At 32.1% G+C, this 15,105-nt stretch overlaps 1 protein-coding gene across 1 annotated transcript; it reads left to right on the top strand.

The window, feature by feature from the left end:
• Nucleotides 1-10: 10 nt before the first annotated feature.
• Nucleotides 11-12,064, top strand: LOC143042056 (protein YIPF6-like). Its single transcript, XM_076214297.1, has 7 exons — nt 11-108; nt 3,477-3,578; nt 4,931-5,009; nt 5,904-5,946; nt 6,454-6,585; nt 7,444-7,601; nt 11,035-12,064. The coding sequence occupies exons 1-7, from the start codon at nt 79-81 to the stop codon at nt 11,145-11,147; spliced, it is 657 nt and encodes a 218-aa protein (XP_076070412.1). The 5' UTR covers nt 11-78; the 3' UTR covers nt 11,148-12,064.
• Nucleotides 12,065-15,105: the final 3,041 nt, after the last annotated feature.

The raw sequence follows: 15,105 nt of genomic DNA, 5'->3' as shown, positions 1-15,105 counted from the left end.
CTGTACTTCTCTGGACTGTGGTGTCACTGGCATGGACAAATCCTTATGTATCATTTATCGAACGGCTAATTTGCTGTCATGGCTGACGTGGATTTTCATGAACAGGAGGTTAACGCAGATTTTAGATTGTTCTTAGTCACGAGAAACACGGATTGACATTGCTTTTTTTTTGGTTACAATTAATTTTATTCCGACAATTTCAATCTATAAATATTCCCCCGGAGACTTGTCTCATCATAAAACTCCACTACTAACCGGATGAGTTTTTGAGTGCTTGGGAAACGAGGTTTCGGCCATGGAGTCAGTTTGGTCTAGGTTGACTCGTCCTTTTTCATCACGGCCAAGTTATCAAAGTAGTTTCAGTTTTTTATTAAAATTCAAAGAAACCAGACAAATTAACCTACAGTCCTTGTGGACATATATTATAGATAATCCTACAGGCCACGGTACACTGTAATAAGTGTATTACTATATTCCTTCACTTTTTAAATTTTATTATTTAAAGAGCAAGGCAAAAAACCAACAACTAATGACCAAAGTGCAGATTTATATAAATATGTTTTGAGTATAATGTTCTTTATCACTGAACACCTCCGGTGTAGGATCTCACTGTTTCTGCTCTTTGATTGGGTTGTTGTCTCTTTAACGAATCCGGGTCCGTCCGCCCTGATTCTGTCGCCCTAGTTTCTGTTCGCCCTAATACCTGTTTGCCCTGAGTCCGTTCGCCCTGATTTTATTTTTAAGTATAGTGTTGCGTTGTGTGTATATAATTGAATGTGTTGTGTTAAAGTCGGTCTACAATTTCGCCGAATATTTACGATGACGATGTATCATGTTAAATTGTCTAAAGCTAGCTGCTTTACATGCTATACTAGGTTATAAGTTTCAGTACATTTCAGGACTATAAGTTTTTGAGGACTAAGTTTGTATCTGTATGTAATTACGTTACTAGGAAATACAAGTTTCTGTAAATTTCAGCACCACATTGTATTTTTAAATGTAAAACAACTGAAGACTAAATTATTTGTATGTAATTGAATATGTTGAAGTTTACATTCACCGAATATTTATTTATGATGTGTTCTGTGGTACTGCTATTTATCATGTTTATAGGAAATAAGTTTCTTGGAATTTCAGCACTACATTGTATTTTTAAATGTGAAACAACTGAAGACTAAGTTGTTGTCTTGCTTCTACAAGGATAAGTTTCTGACTTATACCTGACATAAAACAACTAAAGACTAACATGACTAAGTTATTTATATATTTAACTTTATTGATACATTTTAACAATTGTTTAACAATTTAAAAATATTCAGTAACAGTTATAACAAGATCAATTCCGAACTGTACGTCGCACACATTTATTTCCTAAACAGTGTTCCAGCTAGGTTTTCAAAAGGGCAGGGTGCCAATCCTGAAAAAGGGCATTTAACGCGCGATATGATAATATGAAAAGGGCATATTTTAATAAAAGATGTTAATCAAACATTTGTGTTTGTTCGTTGAATCACAGGTTATACAAGAACAACATCTTTAGCCCATATAGAACTCTATCTTTCTACTTTTAAGGCTGAAAAACTTGTCAAGCAGCTTGTCACACAAGTTTTTTTATCATTGCTTGGCACAGTTGAACTTTATATGCAGTATGTTTTGAAAGGAGATCTGTTTCATACTGTTTCTATGGTCTACCACATTTTACCAGTTTCACCTTTCTACCCCTGCTGTGCTTGATGGCAATACAGCACAAAACAGCTGTGCTCAGTAAATTCACAATTTTAGGATATAAAGCAACAGTGAAAAATAGTATCAAAAATAAAGAATACAGAAAAAGATGACCAAGGCACCCTACCAACACTGCTACTAAGACCCTCTTTAACTTTTCCCATAACTCAAAATAAATACCTAAACATATATATTCTTAAGCAAGAAGTATGGAGACACATTTTAGAATATGTAAATGGGTTACTCAATGCTAGGAAAAAAATCAGATTGAGTTATCTTTCTTTATTCGGGTGTGCTCCTTCTTTGGAGGATTATAAACAGTACGTAAATATGATGTAAATATGATCACAATATGGCGGCCGATTTTGTTATTTTCGTATCAAAAATGAAGGCAGTCAATGACAAATACGTCTGAATTTTCTGTTTATTTTACAGAAAACAAGTAAAACAATGTCTTCAACGAGTTTATAATGGTTTTCCAACTTTCTGTCATTACGTTTCTTCCATGAAACTACGGTAAACATCGCAAATGTGCCCAAGTTGTTGTATGCACATTTCTTCAAAGATAATTGCCGACTGACCGATTCTATTTGAACGAATTAATGTTGATGATCATTAATGACCCATCCGATAAACGGATTACCTATAACAACAGATTATGACACCAGTTGTAACCATTGATTAGCTTGGGGTGGTAAACAAAGTCATAATCTTTTCCCCAGGTAAAATTTAGTAATTAGCGTATCATATCAATACGCAAATTAATATGCAATCGATCTTCAAAAAAGGCAGGGCGCCCTGGAAACTGTAAAAAGGGCACAGGGCGCCACTCGGAAAAGGGCGGGCGCCGCGCCCTCTGTAAACGGCCTAGCTGGAACACTGCTAAACAAATATTTAAAAGCACTAAATAGAATTACTATTAGTGAAACAAATACCAAAAACACAGTCACACTGCAGTACATTGATCACTTGTCATCAGTGTTTTTACCCATCCTTTTTTTTATTTATTTTTTTATTTCAAACTGAATTTTACCCATCCAAGCTGACTATTTTATTTGAGAAAAATGTTATTCTCATTATTAATCCATCAAAGACAATTTATATAACAATCAGTGATATCAATGGTTTCAAATGACACCTACTCAGCAATCAAATTCCATCAACAGTAATATTAAAAGTAATTATAAAATAAAGTGTAACAATGCAGCCAAGACTTTTATTTAATTAATATAAATTTGGCAAATATTCTGTATTTAACTTTTAATAGATATACATAAATTTTAATAAATTTTAATATATATATAGTTCGTTCATTGATGTAACATATACATATCATAAATGAATATAGGGCGAACGAACCCAGGGCAAACGGACTATCAGGGCGAACAAACTCAGTGCGAACGAACCTAGGGCGAACATGTAATCAGGGCGAACGATCCCGATACCCTCTTTAACACATTCCCAATTTCTATTCTCAATTTTACATATATGAAAATTTAAAAAGATTACTATATAATCTTTCATACTATTTCTGCCCCCTATCCAATATGGCCGAACTAACCATACTAACCGTGAAGAGCCCTATTGGAAAATAAAGAACTTTGAACTTTGTAAAACTTGTAAAATAAAGATTTTCTGAACAGGAAATTAAAGAATTCACAGAAAGAGATGTTGGTATAGTTGATACTTCTAGTTGCTGAATGTACAAATGTTGATTCATCTTATGACATTTGTTTTTATATCTTTTTCAGGGGATGAATGATGTCTCCTTGGAGGGTGACATTTCAGCTCCAGGCTTGAAAACAGATGATGACGAATTTAATACCCTCGATGAACCTGTCAAAGATACTATAGTAAGACATGAATAAATAGGTTGATATACATACATTTACATGAAAATGAATGGGTTAACATATTAATATAGTAAAGGAGACACTTTTCATACATGGTTTCAATTGGTTTCAATTGATTTAATGTAGATATCAATGTTATTTTTCCCCAGTGAAGAACAATTAGAACTTTGATAAATTTGTACTGTATGAACATGTACATGCATATATGATGTAAGTGAATTACATTTGTAATAATTATAATTTATAACTTAAATAATTTCGAAAACATTTGTAGTTCGTTAAGATAATATTTTTTTAAATTAAATCATTAAAGAAGATATTTCCTTTTGGAAACATAAACGATAAAGATAAGTATAAAAAAATTCTCACTGAAAGAACATCCTCTGTAAAAAATAATAATTTAATGACCTATAAGACTGATGAAAATATGTTGTATGATTTGTCTGCTGTCTTTAAATATAAACATCTTGTTCACATCTTTGTCAGTGCCAAAATTTTGTATGATTATATAACTCAGTAAGACAGTTTATAATCAAAAGAGAGCAAGCATATAACATTTTGTTATTAGTCCCCTACCGATGAAGTCAACAGGTTTTAAGTTTGAACTCTGTCTGTCCATCAGTTAGTCAGGCAAATCATTTTTTCAGACTTTTTTATTATGCCCCATTTATGGGCATTATGTTTTCTGGTCTGTCTGTCCGTTCGTTCGTCTGTTCGTCATTTCGTCCGTCCCGCTTCAGGTTAAAGTTTTTGGTCAAGGTAGTTTTTGATGAAGTTGAAGTCTAATTAACTTGAAACTTAGTACACATGTTCCCTATGATATTAACTTTCTAATTTTAATGCCAAATTAGAGATTTCCCCCCATTTTCACGGTCCACTGAACATAGAAAATGATAGTGTGGATGGGACATCAATGTACTGAGGACACATTCTTGTTTCTTTATGCAGCAATGCTTGTTTTTATATAAAACTAACTGGTATTTTAAAAATAAATTCTGAAACAAGATGGACTGCCTTCAGTCATTACATTTTAATTGGGTTGACAAAAACATATGTATTAACCTCACCATGCAGCTATTATTGTATGGTTCACATATACTACATTATTGTATACAAGCAAATGTACTTATTTGTGATGAAAATGTTTTAATATTAGTAATTGATTTTAACTGTCAGGAATTTCTGATGAAAATGTTTTAATATTAGTAATTGATTTTAACTGTCAGGAATTTCTGATTTATTATGACTTATAGTTATAACGTGATTTGAAAAAATGAATATTTACATCGTAACCTTCAATTTTTTATTTATAGATAGACATGCATGTAACTTTCTTAATTTGTGTATTTCAGTTACGAGATTTGAAAGCAGTAGGAATCAAATTTTGGCATGTGTTATATCCAAAACAGAGTAAAACATTATTAAAAGAATGTAAGCCATATTTAATATTTTTGGGAAAGGCGATGATAACATAGTTGAAAAAAAAAGAACCAAGCAAATCTTCATCATTAGAAATAAAATGGGTCCTCGTGAAACTTCATAATAGTGCTGTCCCATTTTATTACAGCTATGCTTTAACTTAGCTGACAAAACTTTCAATTTAGGGCATTTAGGCCTTAGATCTTTCTTATTTTGGAAATAAAATTGATAATGGAGTTTGGTTTTTAACTTTTCATTTTAAAGGTGAGTTGATTAATGAGGTATTAAAATATTTTATAAAAGCAAAACCATCAAAAGTCTCCCAGGGTACTGATTAGTGGTCCATGACTAAGTTTGGCTCAAAATTCCTGCAAACAATTATAAAGAATAAAAGGAGATGTGGCTATCAGACAATGAGACAGCAACCAAACAACACATCAAACCCTAGAGACATTTTGTCCTTAGTTTTCAATAAAAGACATGTCTTTAAAATATGCCAAGTTCTAAATGGCCTGGAGTCCCTAAAGGACAAAAACATAACATGAAGAAATAACTTTAAAACCCACTGACAAGGTTCCTGACTTGAACAAGATGCATGTGTCTGGGTTTAAATTGAAATCCTAAGTTTAAATTGAAATCCTAACTAATAACAAACAATAAAGATCAGTTCAAAAATAGTACTGGTCTCTATAACCACTACAGCTTGTAGAATAGACAAACTGGCTTGTATAAAGGAAACAACACAATACAAGATTATGCAAATATTTTCTGAAAGCAAGCTTTAAGTATTATATTTTGTATAGAAATCATGCAATCAAAGACACTGTGCCCTCAAAGTATAATAATTGAATATAATAAGTCAAAACGATTTTTGTATGTCATTATAATCAATACTTTATATTTCAGGGGATCTGTGGGGACCTCTGGTTTTATGTGTATTTATGGCAATGTAAGTATGTCAGGAGGATTGATATACTGAGACAATACTGTTTTATTTGCTGAAGTTAAATGGTTTTAGACAAGGATTTAGTTTAAGTATTTTTAATTTGCATTATAATTGTACACAATATTTCAATAGTTTTTAATTTGTTTTTCTTTTTTTTTTTCAAACCAAAAAAATGGATAATACATTGACACCAATTTTTTTTAAAAAGTTTACCAACACAAATCTTGAAAATGTATCTTCAAAAGATTTATTTGACCGTTATTGATCATATGATATGCATATAAATTTGTTTTATTGTTAACATAGCTTAGTAGTTCAGAATGAAATGACAACATAAAGCCCTGACAAGACACTTTAACCTTGTAAATATGAACTTCTGATACAAGATATGGTGACCCCTCAATGTAACTGAAAATTATAAACTTTTAATTCTGTAATTATGAAGTGACAGTTCAACCAACATCTGTCACTTTTTTACATTTTAAAAATACTTTTTTTACCTCTTACCAGGATGTTAGAGGGATCACATGGTGAAAGTGACAAAGTATCAGACGGCGGACCACAGTTTGCAGAAGTTTTTGTTATTTACTGGGTTGGAGCTATGGTTGTCACATTAAATACAAAATTATTAGGGGGTAATATGTAAGTACATGTACAACATAGATATGTTCAATATTACTATGTCAAAGCAAACAATACAATATTCAACACAAAGATATCATGAGTAATTGAAAAAGTAAAGAGATGCGTGTAATGATATAAAAATTTGACAACTATCTGACAAAAGTCCAAATGACATGGATTTAAGCATCTGTAGGTCACTGTATGGTCTTCAACAATTATTTAAGCCCATAAAATAAAGCCAGTTTAAGGTGGTACCCAACACTTTCAGTAAAATTAATTTGGCTCGTTTAATTTTCATAAAATTTTGACAAAGTATTTACTTTGACCCTTTGACAAAAATATATAAATTTCAAAAACTTTAAACAATCCATTTTATCAGAAAAATTACACTGGTTATATAGCAGATTGACAAACACCAATTTTGATCATTGAGAAGCTTAATATTCCCTTTACAACACAACATTATTAAAACTTTTGGCTGATTTTACAGAGTTATCTCCCTGTAGTGTTAGGTACCACCTTAAAAAGTTACAGCATGACAATGCATGAGATAATTCAAATGAAAAAACTAACAGACTAATTTATAACAAAACAATATAAAACAAAAAAATGTCAGACAGCAATCATTATATTTTAATAACCACTGAATTAAAGGCTCCATACTTTGAACAGGCATATATATAATGTGGCATGGTTCAAGTAATAATAAAGCTGAATAAATTAAATATGCAAGCCTTTAAAAAACTTGAAGCTACTCTACATCTAGTTTTCTTACATCTTGACATATACTTTATTATTCAGTAATTTAAAGATTGACTGTTTAAATAATAGTCACTGATTTAAATTTAATTATCAAAATAATATCCTTTATTTCAGATCATTTTTCCAGAGTATTTGTGTACTGGGTTACTGTGTGTGTCCATTAACTGTTTCCTTGATTATATGTCGACTTATATTAATTGCTCAGCAGACAACACCACTGTTTGTCATTAGATTTATTGTTGTGGTCGTGGCATTTGCATGGTCAACTTTTGGTTAGTATATATTAATACAGTCATGTGTAGATATGTAGTATTCAATATTGAAAAGTAGATATAAAAAGATGTGGTAAGATTGCCAATGAGACAACTATCCACAAGAGACTAAATGACACAGAAACTAATATGTCTGTTTATGCTAGGAATATTGCATTTGTTAGCAGAATATTTATTAGGGTTAAATCTTTTCAACAATCGTACAGGTTGATTGATTTATGTTGAGTACCCATTTCTGTATTCATACTCTTAAGCTTAATCATGGCTAGCCTGCTGGCTTGCATTGGTGAAAGAAGCTAGAGAGTCTTTGTAGAACCACCAATGTATGATTCCAGGTTCCCATGATCAATGTCATAAATATATCATTTTTGGTGTGTGATAAAGGATTCCCCTAAAAAAATAGAAACTTGAAGGTTAAAAATAGCAATACATGTAATGATCCATAGTCAACAGAAAAATGACCACTAAGTTCTGAACACCACATTTAATGTCTTGACCAGCAGAAAGCCACCGCACTTAGTATCATTGAGATTGTCTCAACAAAAGCTTGTCACTTCCTAGGAAAGCATCAGTAAAGCTACCACACTTAGTATCATTGAGATTGTCTCAACAAAAGCTTGTCACTTCCTAGGAAAGCATCAGTAAAGCTACTGCACTTAGTATCATTGAGATTGTCTCAACAAAAGCTTGTCACTTTCTAGGAAAGCATCAATAAAGCTACCACACTTAGTATCATTGAGATTATCTCAACAAAAGCTTGTCACTTCCTAGGAAAGCATCAGTAAAGCTACCGCACTTAGTATCATTGAGATTGTCTCAACAAAAGCTTGTCACTTCCTAGGAAAGCATCAGTATTACACCCAAGAATAAATGACAGAGAAACTAATTATACAATATTGATCATAACCTAGAAATGAAATACTGTTTTGATTGTATCCTGTTATGAGGTATTGAGTTATGCCTCTTGGCACAAACAAAGAGTTTAAGCCAATGAGTATTTATACTAAATATTTCACAATTATTCACTTGTAATAGATAGATACTTTAGTGTTGGAGTTATTTAATTCAGAAAGAACAAGTGAAACTGCGAGCTACTGCTCACTGATGATACCCCCGCCGCAAGTGGATAATATTAATAGTGTAAAAATATGCAAGTGTTCGGTAAACAGGAAGTTGTCGAGTGATGAATCTGAAAACGCATCACACGGTATAGCTGACTTATATAAATCCTGAAACCAAATTTCAGAAATCCTTGTATTGTAGTTCCTGAGAAAAATGTGACGAAAATTTTCAACTTGGCTCTCATGTGTAAATTCATACAAGTGTTCGGTAAACAGGAAGTTGTCGAGTGATGAATCTGAAAACGCATCACACGGTATAGCTGACTTATATAAATCCTGAAACCAAATTTCAGAAATCCTTGTATTGTAGTTCCTGAGAAAAATGTGACGAAAATTTTCAACTTGGCTATCATGTGTAAAATCAGACAAGTGTTCGGTAAACAGGAAGTTGTCAAGTGATGAATCTGAAAACGCATCACACGGTATGGCCGACATATATAAATGTTGATACCAAATTATAGAAAGGGTGGATGTGTAGTTCCTGAGAAAAATGTGACGAAAGTTTCATGGGACGGACTGACTGACGGACGGACTGATGGACGGACTGATGGACGGACTGACGGACTGATGGACGGACAGACAGAGGTAAAACAGTATACCCCCCCTTTTTTAAAGCGGGTATAATTTTAAAGGGGGGGTATAAAAAAATTCAAGTAAACTATATAATGGTTTACTTTTTTATGCCCCACCTACGATAGTAGAGGGGCATTATGTTTTCTGGTCTGTGCCTCCGTTCGTCTGTCCAGTTCAAATTTTTGGTCGAGGTAGTTTTTGATGAAGCTGAAGTCCAATCAACTTGAAACTTAATACACATGTTCCCCATGATATGATCTTTCTAATTTTAATGCCAAATTATAGTTTTTACCTCAATTTCATGGTCCACTGAACATAGAAAATGATAGTGCAAAGTTCAGGTTAAAGTTTTTGGTCAAGGTAGTTTTTGATGAAGTTAAAGTTACATCAACTTGAAACTTAGTACACATGTTCCCTATGATATGATCTTTCTAATTTTAATTCCAAATTAAAGTTTTGACCCCAATTTCACGGTCCACTGAACATAGAAAATGATAGTGGGAGTGGGGCATCCGTGTACTATGGACACATTCTTGTTTATATTGTTATTTGGATGGAGAGTTGTCTCATTGGCACTCACACCACATCTTCCTATATCTATATAATAAAGATGAAATCGAGAACACAGTACATCAAAAACTAAGGATTAGTAAAAACAAGAATGTGTCCACAGTACACGGATGCCCCACTCACACTATCATTTTCTATGTTTAAAGGACTGTGAAATTGGAATAAATTCTCTAATTTGGCATTAAAATTAGAATGATCTTATCAAAGGGAACATGTATACTAAGTTTCAAGTTGATTGGACTTCTACTTTATCAAAAACTACCTTGACCAAAAACTTTAACCTGAAATTTGCACTATCATTTTCTATGTTCAGTGAACCGTAAAATTGGGGTCAAAACTCTAATTTGGCATTTAAATTAGAAAGATCATATCATAGGGCACATGTATACTAAGTTTCAAGTTGATTGGACTTCAACTTCATCAAAAACTACCTTGACCAAAAACTTTAACCTGAAATTTGCACTATCATTTTCTATGTTCAGTGAACCGTAAAATTGGGGTCAAAACTCTAATTTGGCATTTAAATTAGAAAGATCATATCATAGGGCACATGTATACTAAGTTTCAAGTTGATTGGACTTCAACTTCATCAAAAACTACCTTGACCAAAAACTTTAACCTGAAGCCAAAAACTTTAACCTGAAATTTGCACTATCATTTTCTATGTTCAGTGAACCGTAAAATTGGGGTCAAAACTCTAATTTGGCATTTAAATTAGAAAGATCATATCATAGGGCACATGTATACTAAGTTTCAAGTTGATTGGACTTCAACTTCATCAAAAACTACCTTGACCAAAAACTTTAACCTGAAGCCAAAAACTTTAACCTGAAATTTGCACTATCATTTTCTATCAGTGAACCGTAAAATTGGGGTCAACACTCTAATTTGGCATTTAAATTAGAAAGATCATATCATAAGGAACATGTGTACTAAGTTTAAAGTCGATTGGACTTACACTTCATCAAAAACTACCTCGACCAAAAACTTTAACCTGAAGCGGGACAGACGGACGAACGGACGAACGGACGAACGAACGGACGGACGGACGCACAGACCAGAAAACATAATGCCCCTCTACTATCGTAGGTGGGGCATAAAAATGACATGCTTTGTAAAATTTTACACATAAAAATAATAATCAGATGTAACTTTTTCTTCTTTTCCAGCATCTACAGCATTTTTAGCAGAATCACAGCCTTCTAAAAGAAAAGCTTTAGCAGTATATCCAATATTTCTGTTCTATTTTGTAATAAGTTGGTTAATTATTTCACATACATGAGAAAACATTTAATTCTATCTAACGAATATTTGTGATTTACATACTGCCATAATATGGAGATATATTAAAACATGTTGTTAGAGATTAGTGTACATATGTGGGGAAACTTTGAAATAATTGTGTGTATGTGAAAGTGCTTATTTTTGAGATATTTAAAATTAGTCTTATTGTGCAGTTATAATTACATTCCTTTGTAACATTTAGTTTGAACTTTTCCTTTGAAATGAATAAGGTATGGTACGAAGGGAAGTTATGTTATTGGACATCAGTAATAGGTTGTTTATGGTGACATTTCCATTACATTTATGCCAATTTACTAAATTATGTAAAGTATGTCCGATGAAGAGGATTTTTTAAGTCCTTTTCTACCCTCCCACATACATTTTAATGGAATAGCCATAATTTTTTCTTATGCATCAGACAACATATAAATAAATATTTCTTAATCTTGGCATTAGTAACTTCTGTATTTCTACTGACATTGAAAACTTGTTTACAGTATAAGGATATATTTTATTTAATTTGGTAAAAAATTCATAGAAGAAATATTAATCTTCAAAAGTATATAAAATGCCTTGAAAAAAATCCAAATAAACTCAATTTGATGATCCATCTATAATTTCTGTTTATAAACTTTTTTAATTTGCTTGATACTGGTAGATATATAAGGGAGCTACCATTTGATTTTTATGGGGGGGCTAGGATGAAAAATTTTGTCCTGCCTTTTTTTTTAACTGTAATATCTGTCCTGCCTTTTTATTTTTCACTCTGTTCGGTCCTGCCTTTTTTTTTTAGTTTATCCTGACTTTTTTTACCTAAATTGTCGTCCTGACTTTTTATTTTTGCAAGTGTCTCATCCTGCCTTTTTTTTTACTCAAAACTCCTGTCCTGCCTATTTTTTTCAAATTTCATCCTAGCCCCCCCCCCCCCCCCCCCCCCATAAAAATCAAATGGTAGCTCCCTAAGTAATCCTCATTTGTTGCAGAAAAAGTATATGATTATGATAATTTTGCTCTACACAGGATAAGTTTTGGTAGATAGCTATAGCTTTGTAAACTGTTCAGATTTTTGTGAAACAGTTCATTGGTTTTTTTTTACCCTATTGAAGTCAGAATATAAATCTAACTCATAGGAATATTTATTATATTTTAAAAATGGAAAACTTGTGTCATTTATTTATTTATTATAAATCTTATCTGTAACCATCTACTATCTTATATACATCACAGTATTATATTTATTTTTTAATTTTTCATACTTTATAACATGTTTGAAATAAGAATATTTAATAGAAATTTAGCATATTTTACATAATAGTGTGATTATAACATTAACAACATAAAACATTCATATGTTAACAAACTTTCTTGCAAAGTATCAATTCTAATTGATTTAAAAAGTCTGATTGGTAAATGTGAAAGTAAATTCAGAATTTGATTTTAGAAAATTTCAGCTTCTGTGCATAGACCCTCTAAAAAATCATTGGAAGACTGCAATAAATCTTCAGATTCTGTAAATTTTATATTGATGCACAAATTGAGAGACTTTTAATTCATTATTTTTCTGTACCTGAAGTCCAAGTCCCAAACTGCATAATCTATAGACTTAAAATCCCTACCATGGATGCTTAATTTATGTCTCCCCATGAGGAAGTTACTAATGTGAGATGTAATAAACAATCCTATAAAACTCTATAGTAATTACCCCGGTATTATTGGAGAACAGTTATCTCCCATTTATTGTTTTATAGTATACTGGCTAACAACCTGATGGGGTTTATTTCAGGCAAATGTTTGTTTTATAATCATTGATTTTTACCACCATTCTGAATTTTCTTAGAACTAATAATAATATCTTGTGACTGTCACAGTAGAATTAAATGGTATTTTACTTGTGTTTTCTTAGATGAATTATGAATATCATGCATGAGGGTCCAAGCGTGACTTAGCATGATAAAAGTGTTATTGTTTATTATTTTGTTATTTTTTTTAAAACTTAAGAATTCCACAAGACTGCTTGATCTGTTATTTTATATGAATTAGTTGTATATTTTGTACATACATGTATATCAAAATGATATGTATATTGACAAATTTTATTTATAAACATTACATTAAATGCAATAAAATGGCATTCACAAATATTTTTTTGTTTTTTAAATCAATTATTCCAAGGCATTATCCATGTGAGGGTTTTGCCTCTATTTGATCTATTGATTTATGGTTTCTTTAAGGATGCACCTGTGCCAAAGTATTGTATCAAGACAACCAGATGCAGATAAACAAAATTGAGTTTCCAGCTTATCATGATCTTACCTGTAAAAACTTGTTTGCTGTTTTGTCTATTTCTTTCCATTTTGAATAATAATTGAAGTCCCTCATGTATGGAATTTTAGAGGCAAAATTCTTCAAACTTTCCTAACATAGTCCTCATTTTGCAAAATACACATCAAAATCTTAAAATTTTAAGACACCAACACCTACACATGTGCAGTCCCATCAATCTCAGAAAATGGATTACAAGATTAATAAGGTCAAGGTCAGATAAACCATGCCAGACAGACATGTACAGCTTATAATCCTTCCATACAACAAATATAGTTGACCTATTGCCTTTAGTTTAAAAAAAATAGACAAAAACACAATGAACCATGAAAATGAGGTCAAGGTCAAATAAAACCGGCAAGACTTGCATGGGCATCATAAAATATTTCCATACACCAAATATAGTTGACCTATTGCATATAGTATAAGAAAACTAGATGTATCAAAGTGACACGAATGGTCCCATCTCAAATTGTTCAAAAATATGCAATTTCAATAACCCATGTGGACACAACATGATGGTAGTCTCACATATAAAAAATCAGCTCAAAATCTGGAGGCGTGTAGAAAAAAGGTCCATTTAACTGATTTTCAAAAATTTATTGAAGTCCAAAGCCCTAAATTACAGCAAAAATTAGCTGAGCAAAACAAAACTTAAACTTGATCTGTAACTCATCTTGGTTAACTCACATGCCAAATATCATCACAATATATGAAATTGTTTTGAAAAAATGTCCGTATAACTGTGATTTTCAACAATTTATCAAAGTCCAAAGCCCATAATTTAGGTAAAAATTAGCGGAACAGAACAAAGCTTAAACTTGATCTAAAACTCATCATGGTTAACTCGCATACCAAAAATCAGCCCAATATCTGGGGTTGAAGTCATAAAACTTTGCTCAGTGCTCGGAGCACAAAAATCATGCTCGAAACCTGAAATCCAGTATTTTGATTGGTTGATTCTTGAGTCTGAGTACAAAAATCATGCTCGAAAGTTTTATGACCGCAAGCCCTGAAGGAGTTTTAGAAAAATGGTATAAAGGTTTGTTGCAGAATGACGGAATGATGGACAAGAGTAAAACTATGTGGAATCGACAACTTGGTTGCGGGGCCACAAAAAGACCAAAACACAAACACTTAACCTTGATCACTGAACCATGAACATGAGATCAATATCAGATAACACCTGCCAGTTGGACATGTACACCTAATTTTCATTCCATTCCCATATTCATATCATACAACAAATGTACTAGACCTATTGCTTATAGTATCCCAGATATGGACCTGACCACCAAAACTTAACCTTGTTCACTGATCCATGAAATAAGGTTGAGGTCTAGTGAAAACTGTCTGACAGGCACAAGGACTTGCAAGGTACGCACATACCAACTATAGTTATCCTATTACTCATAATAAGAGAAATTAACATAACAAAAAAGTTGAAACTTTTTTTTCAAGTAGTCATTGAACCATGAAAGATGTCCATGTGACAGATGGAAACTTTGTCACACAAGGCATCTGTATACATAGTATGAAGCATTCAGGTCTTCTATCTTCTATAATATCGAGCTTTTAAGATGTAAACGCCGCCGCTGTAGGAATCAGTGTAGTGAGCAATAGACAATTTTTTA

This window comes from Mytilus galloprovincialis, chromosome 8, assembly GCF_965363235.1.
Source record: "Mytilus galloprovincialis chromosome 8, xbMytGall1.hap1.1, whole genome shotgun sequence".
NCBI lineage: Eukaryota > Metazoa > Mollusca > Bivalvia > Mytilida > Mytilidae > Mytilus > Mytilus galloprovincialis.
Note: the sequence above shows the minus strand (reverse complement) of the source record. Positions and strands in the feature narration are given on the sequence as shown.

What these genes read in the sequence shown, in the direction of transcription:
- LOC143042056 (XM_076214297.1), top strand. Translation starts at nt 79, where the DNA reads ATGGCTGACGTGGATTTTCATGAACAGGAG. An exon ending in TAAAACATTATTAAAAGAAT is followed by an intron (nt 5,010 to 5,903) that starts GTAAGCCATATT and finishes TTTATATTTCAG; the next exon opens with GGGATCTGTGGGGACCTCTG. An exon ending in AAATTATTAGGGGGTAATAT is followed by an intron (nt 6,586 to 7,443) that starts GTAAGTACATGT and finishes CCTTTATTTCAG; the next exon opens with ATCATTTTTCCAGAGTATTT.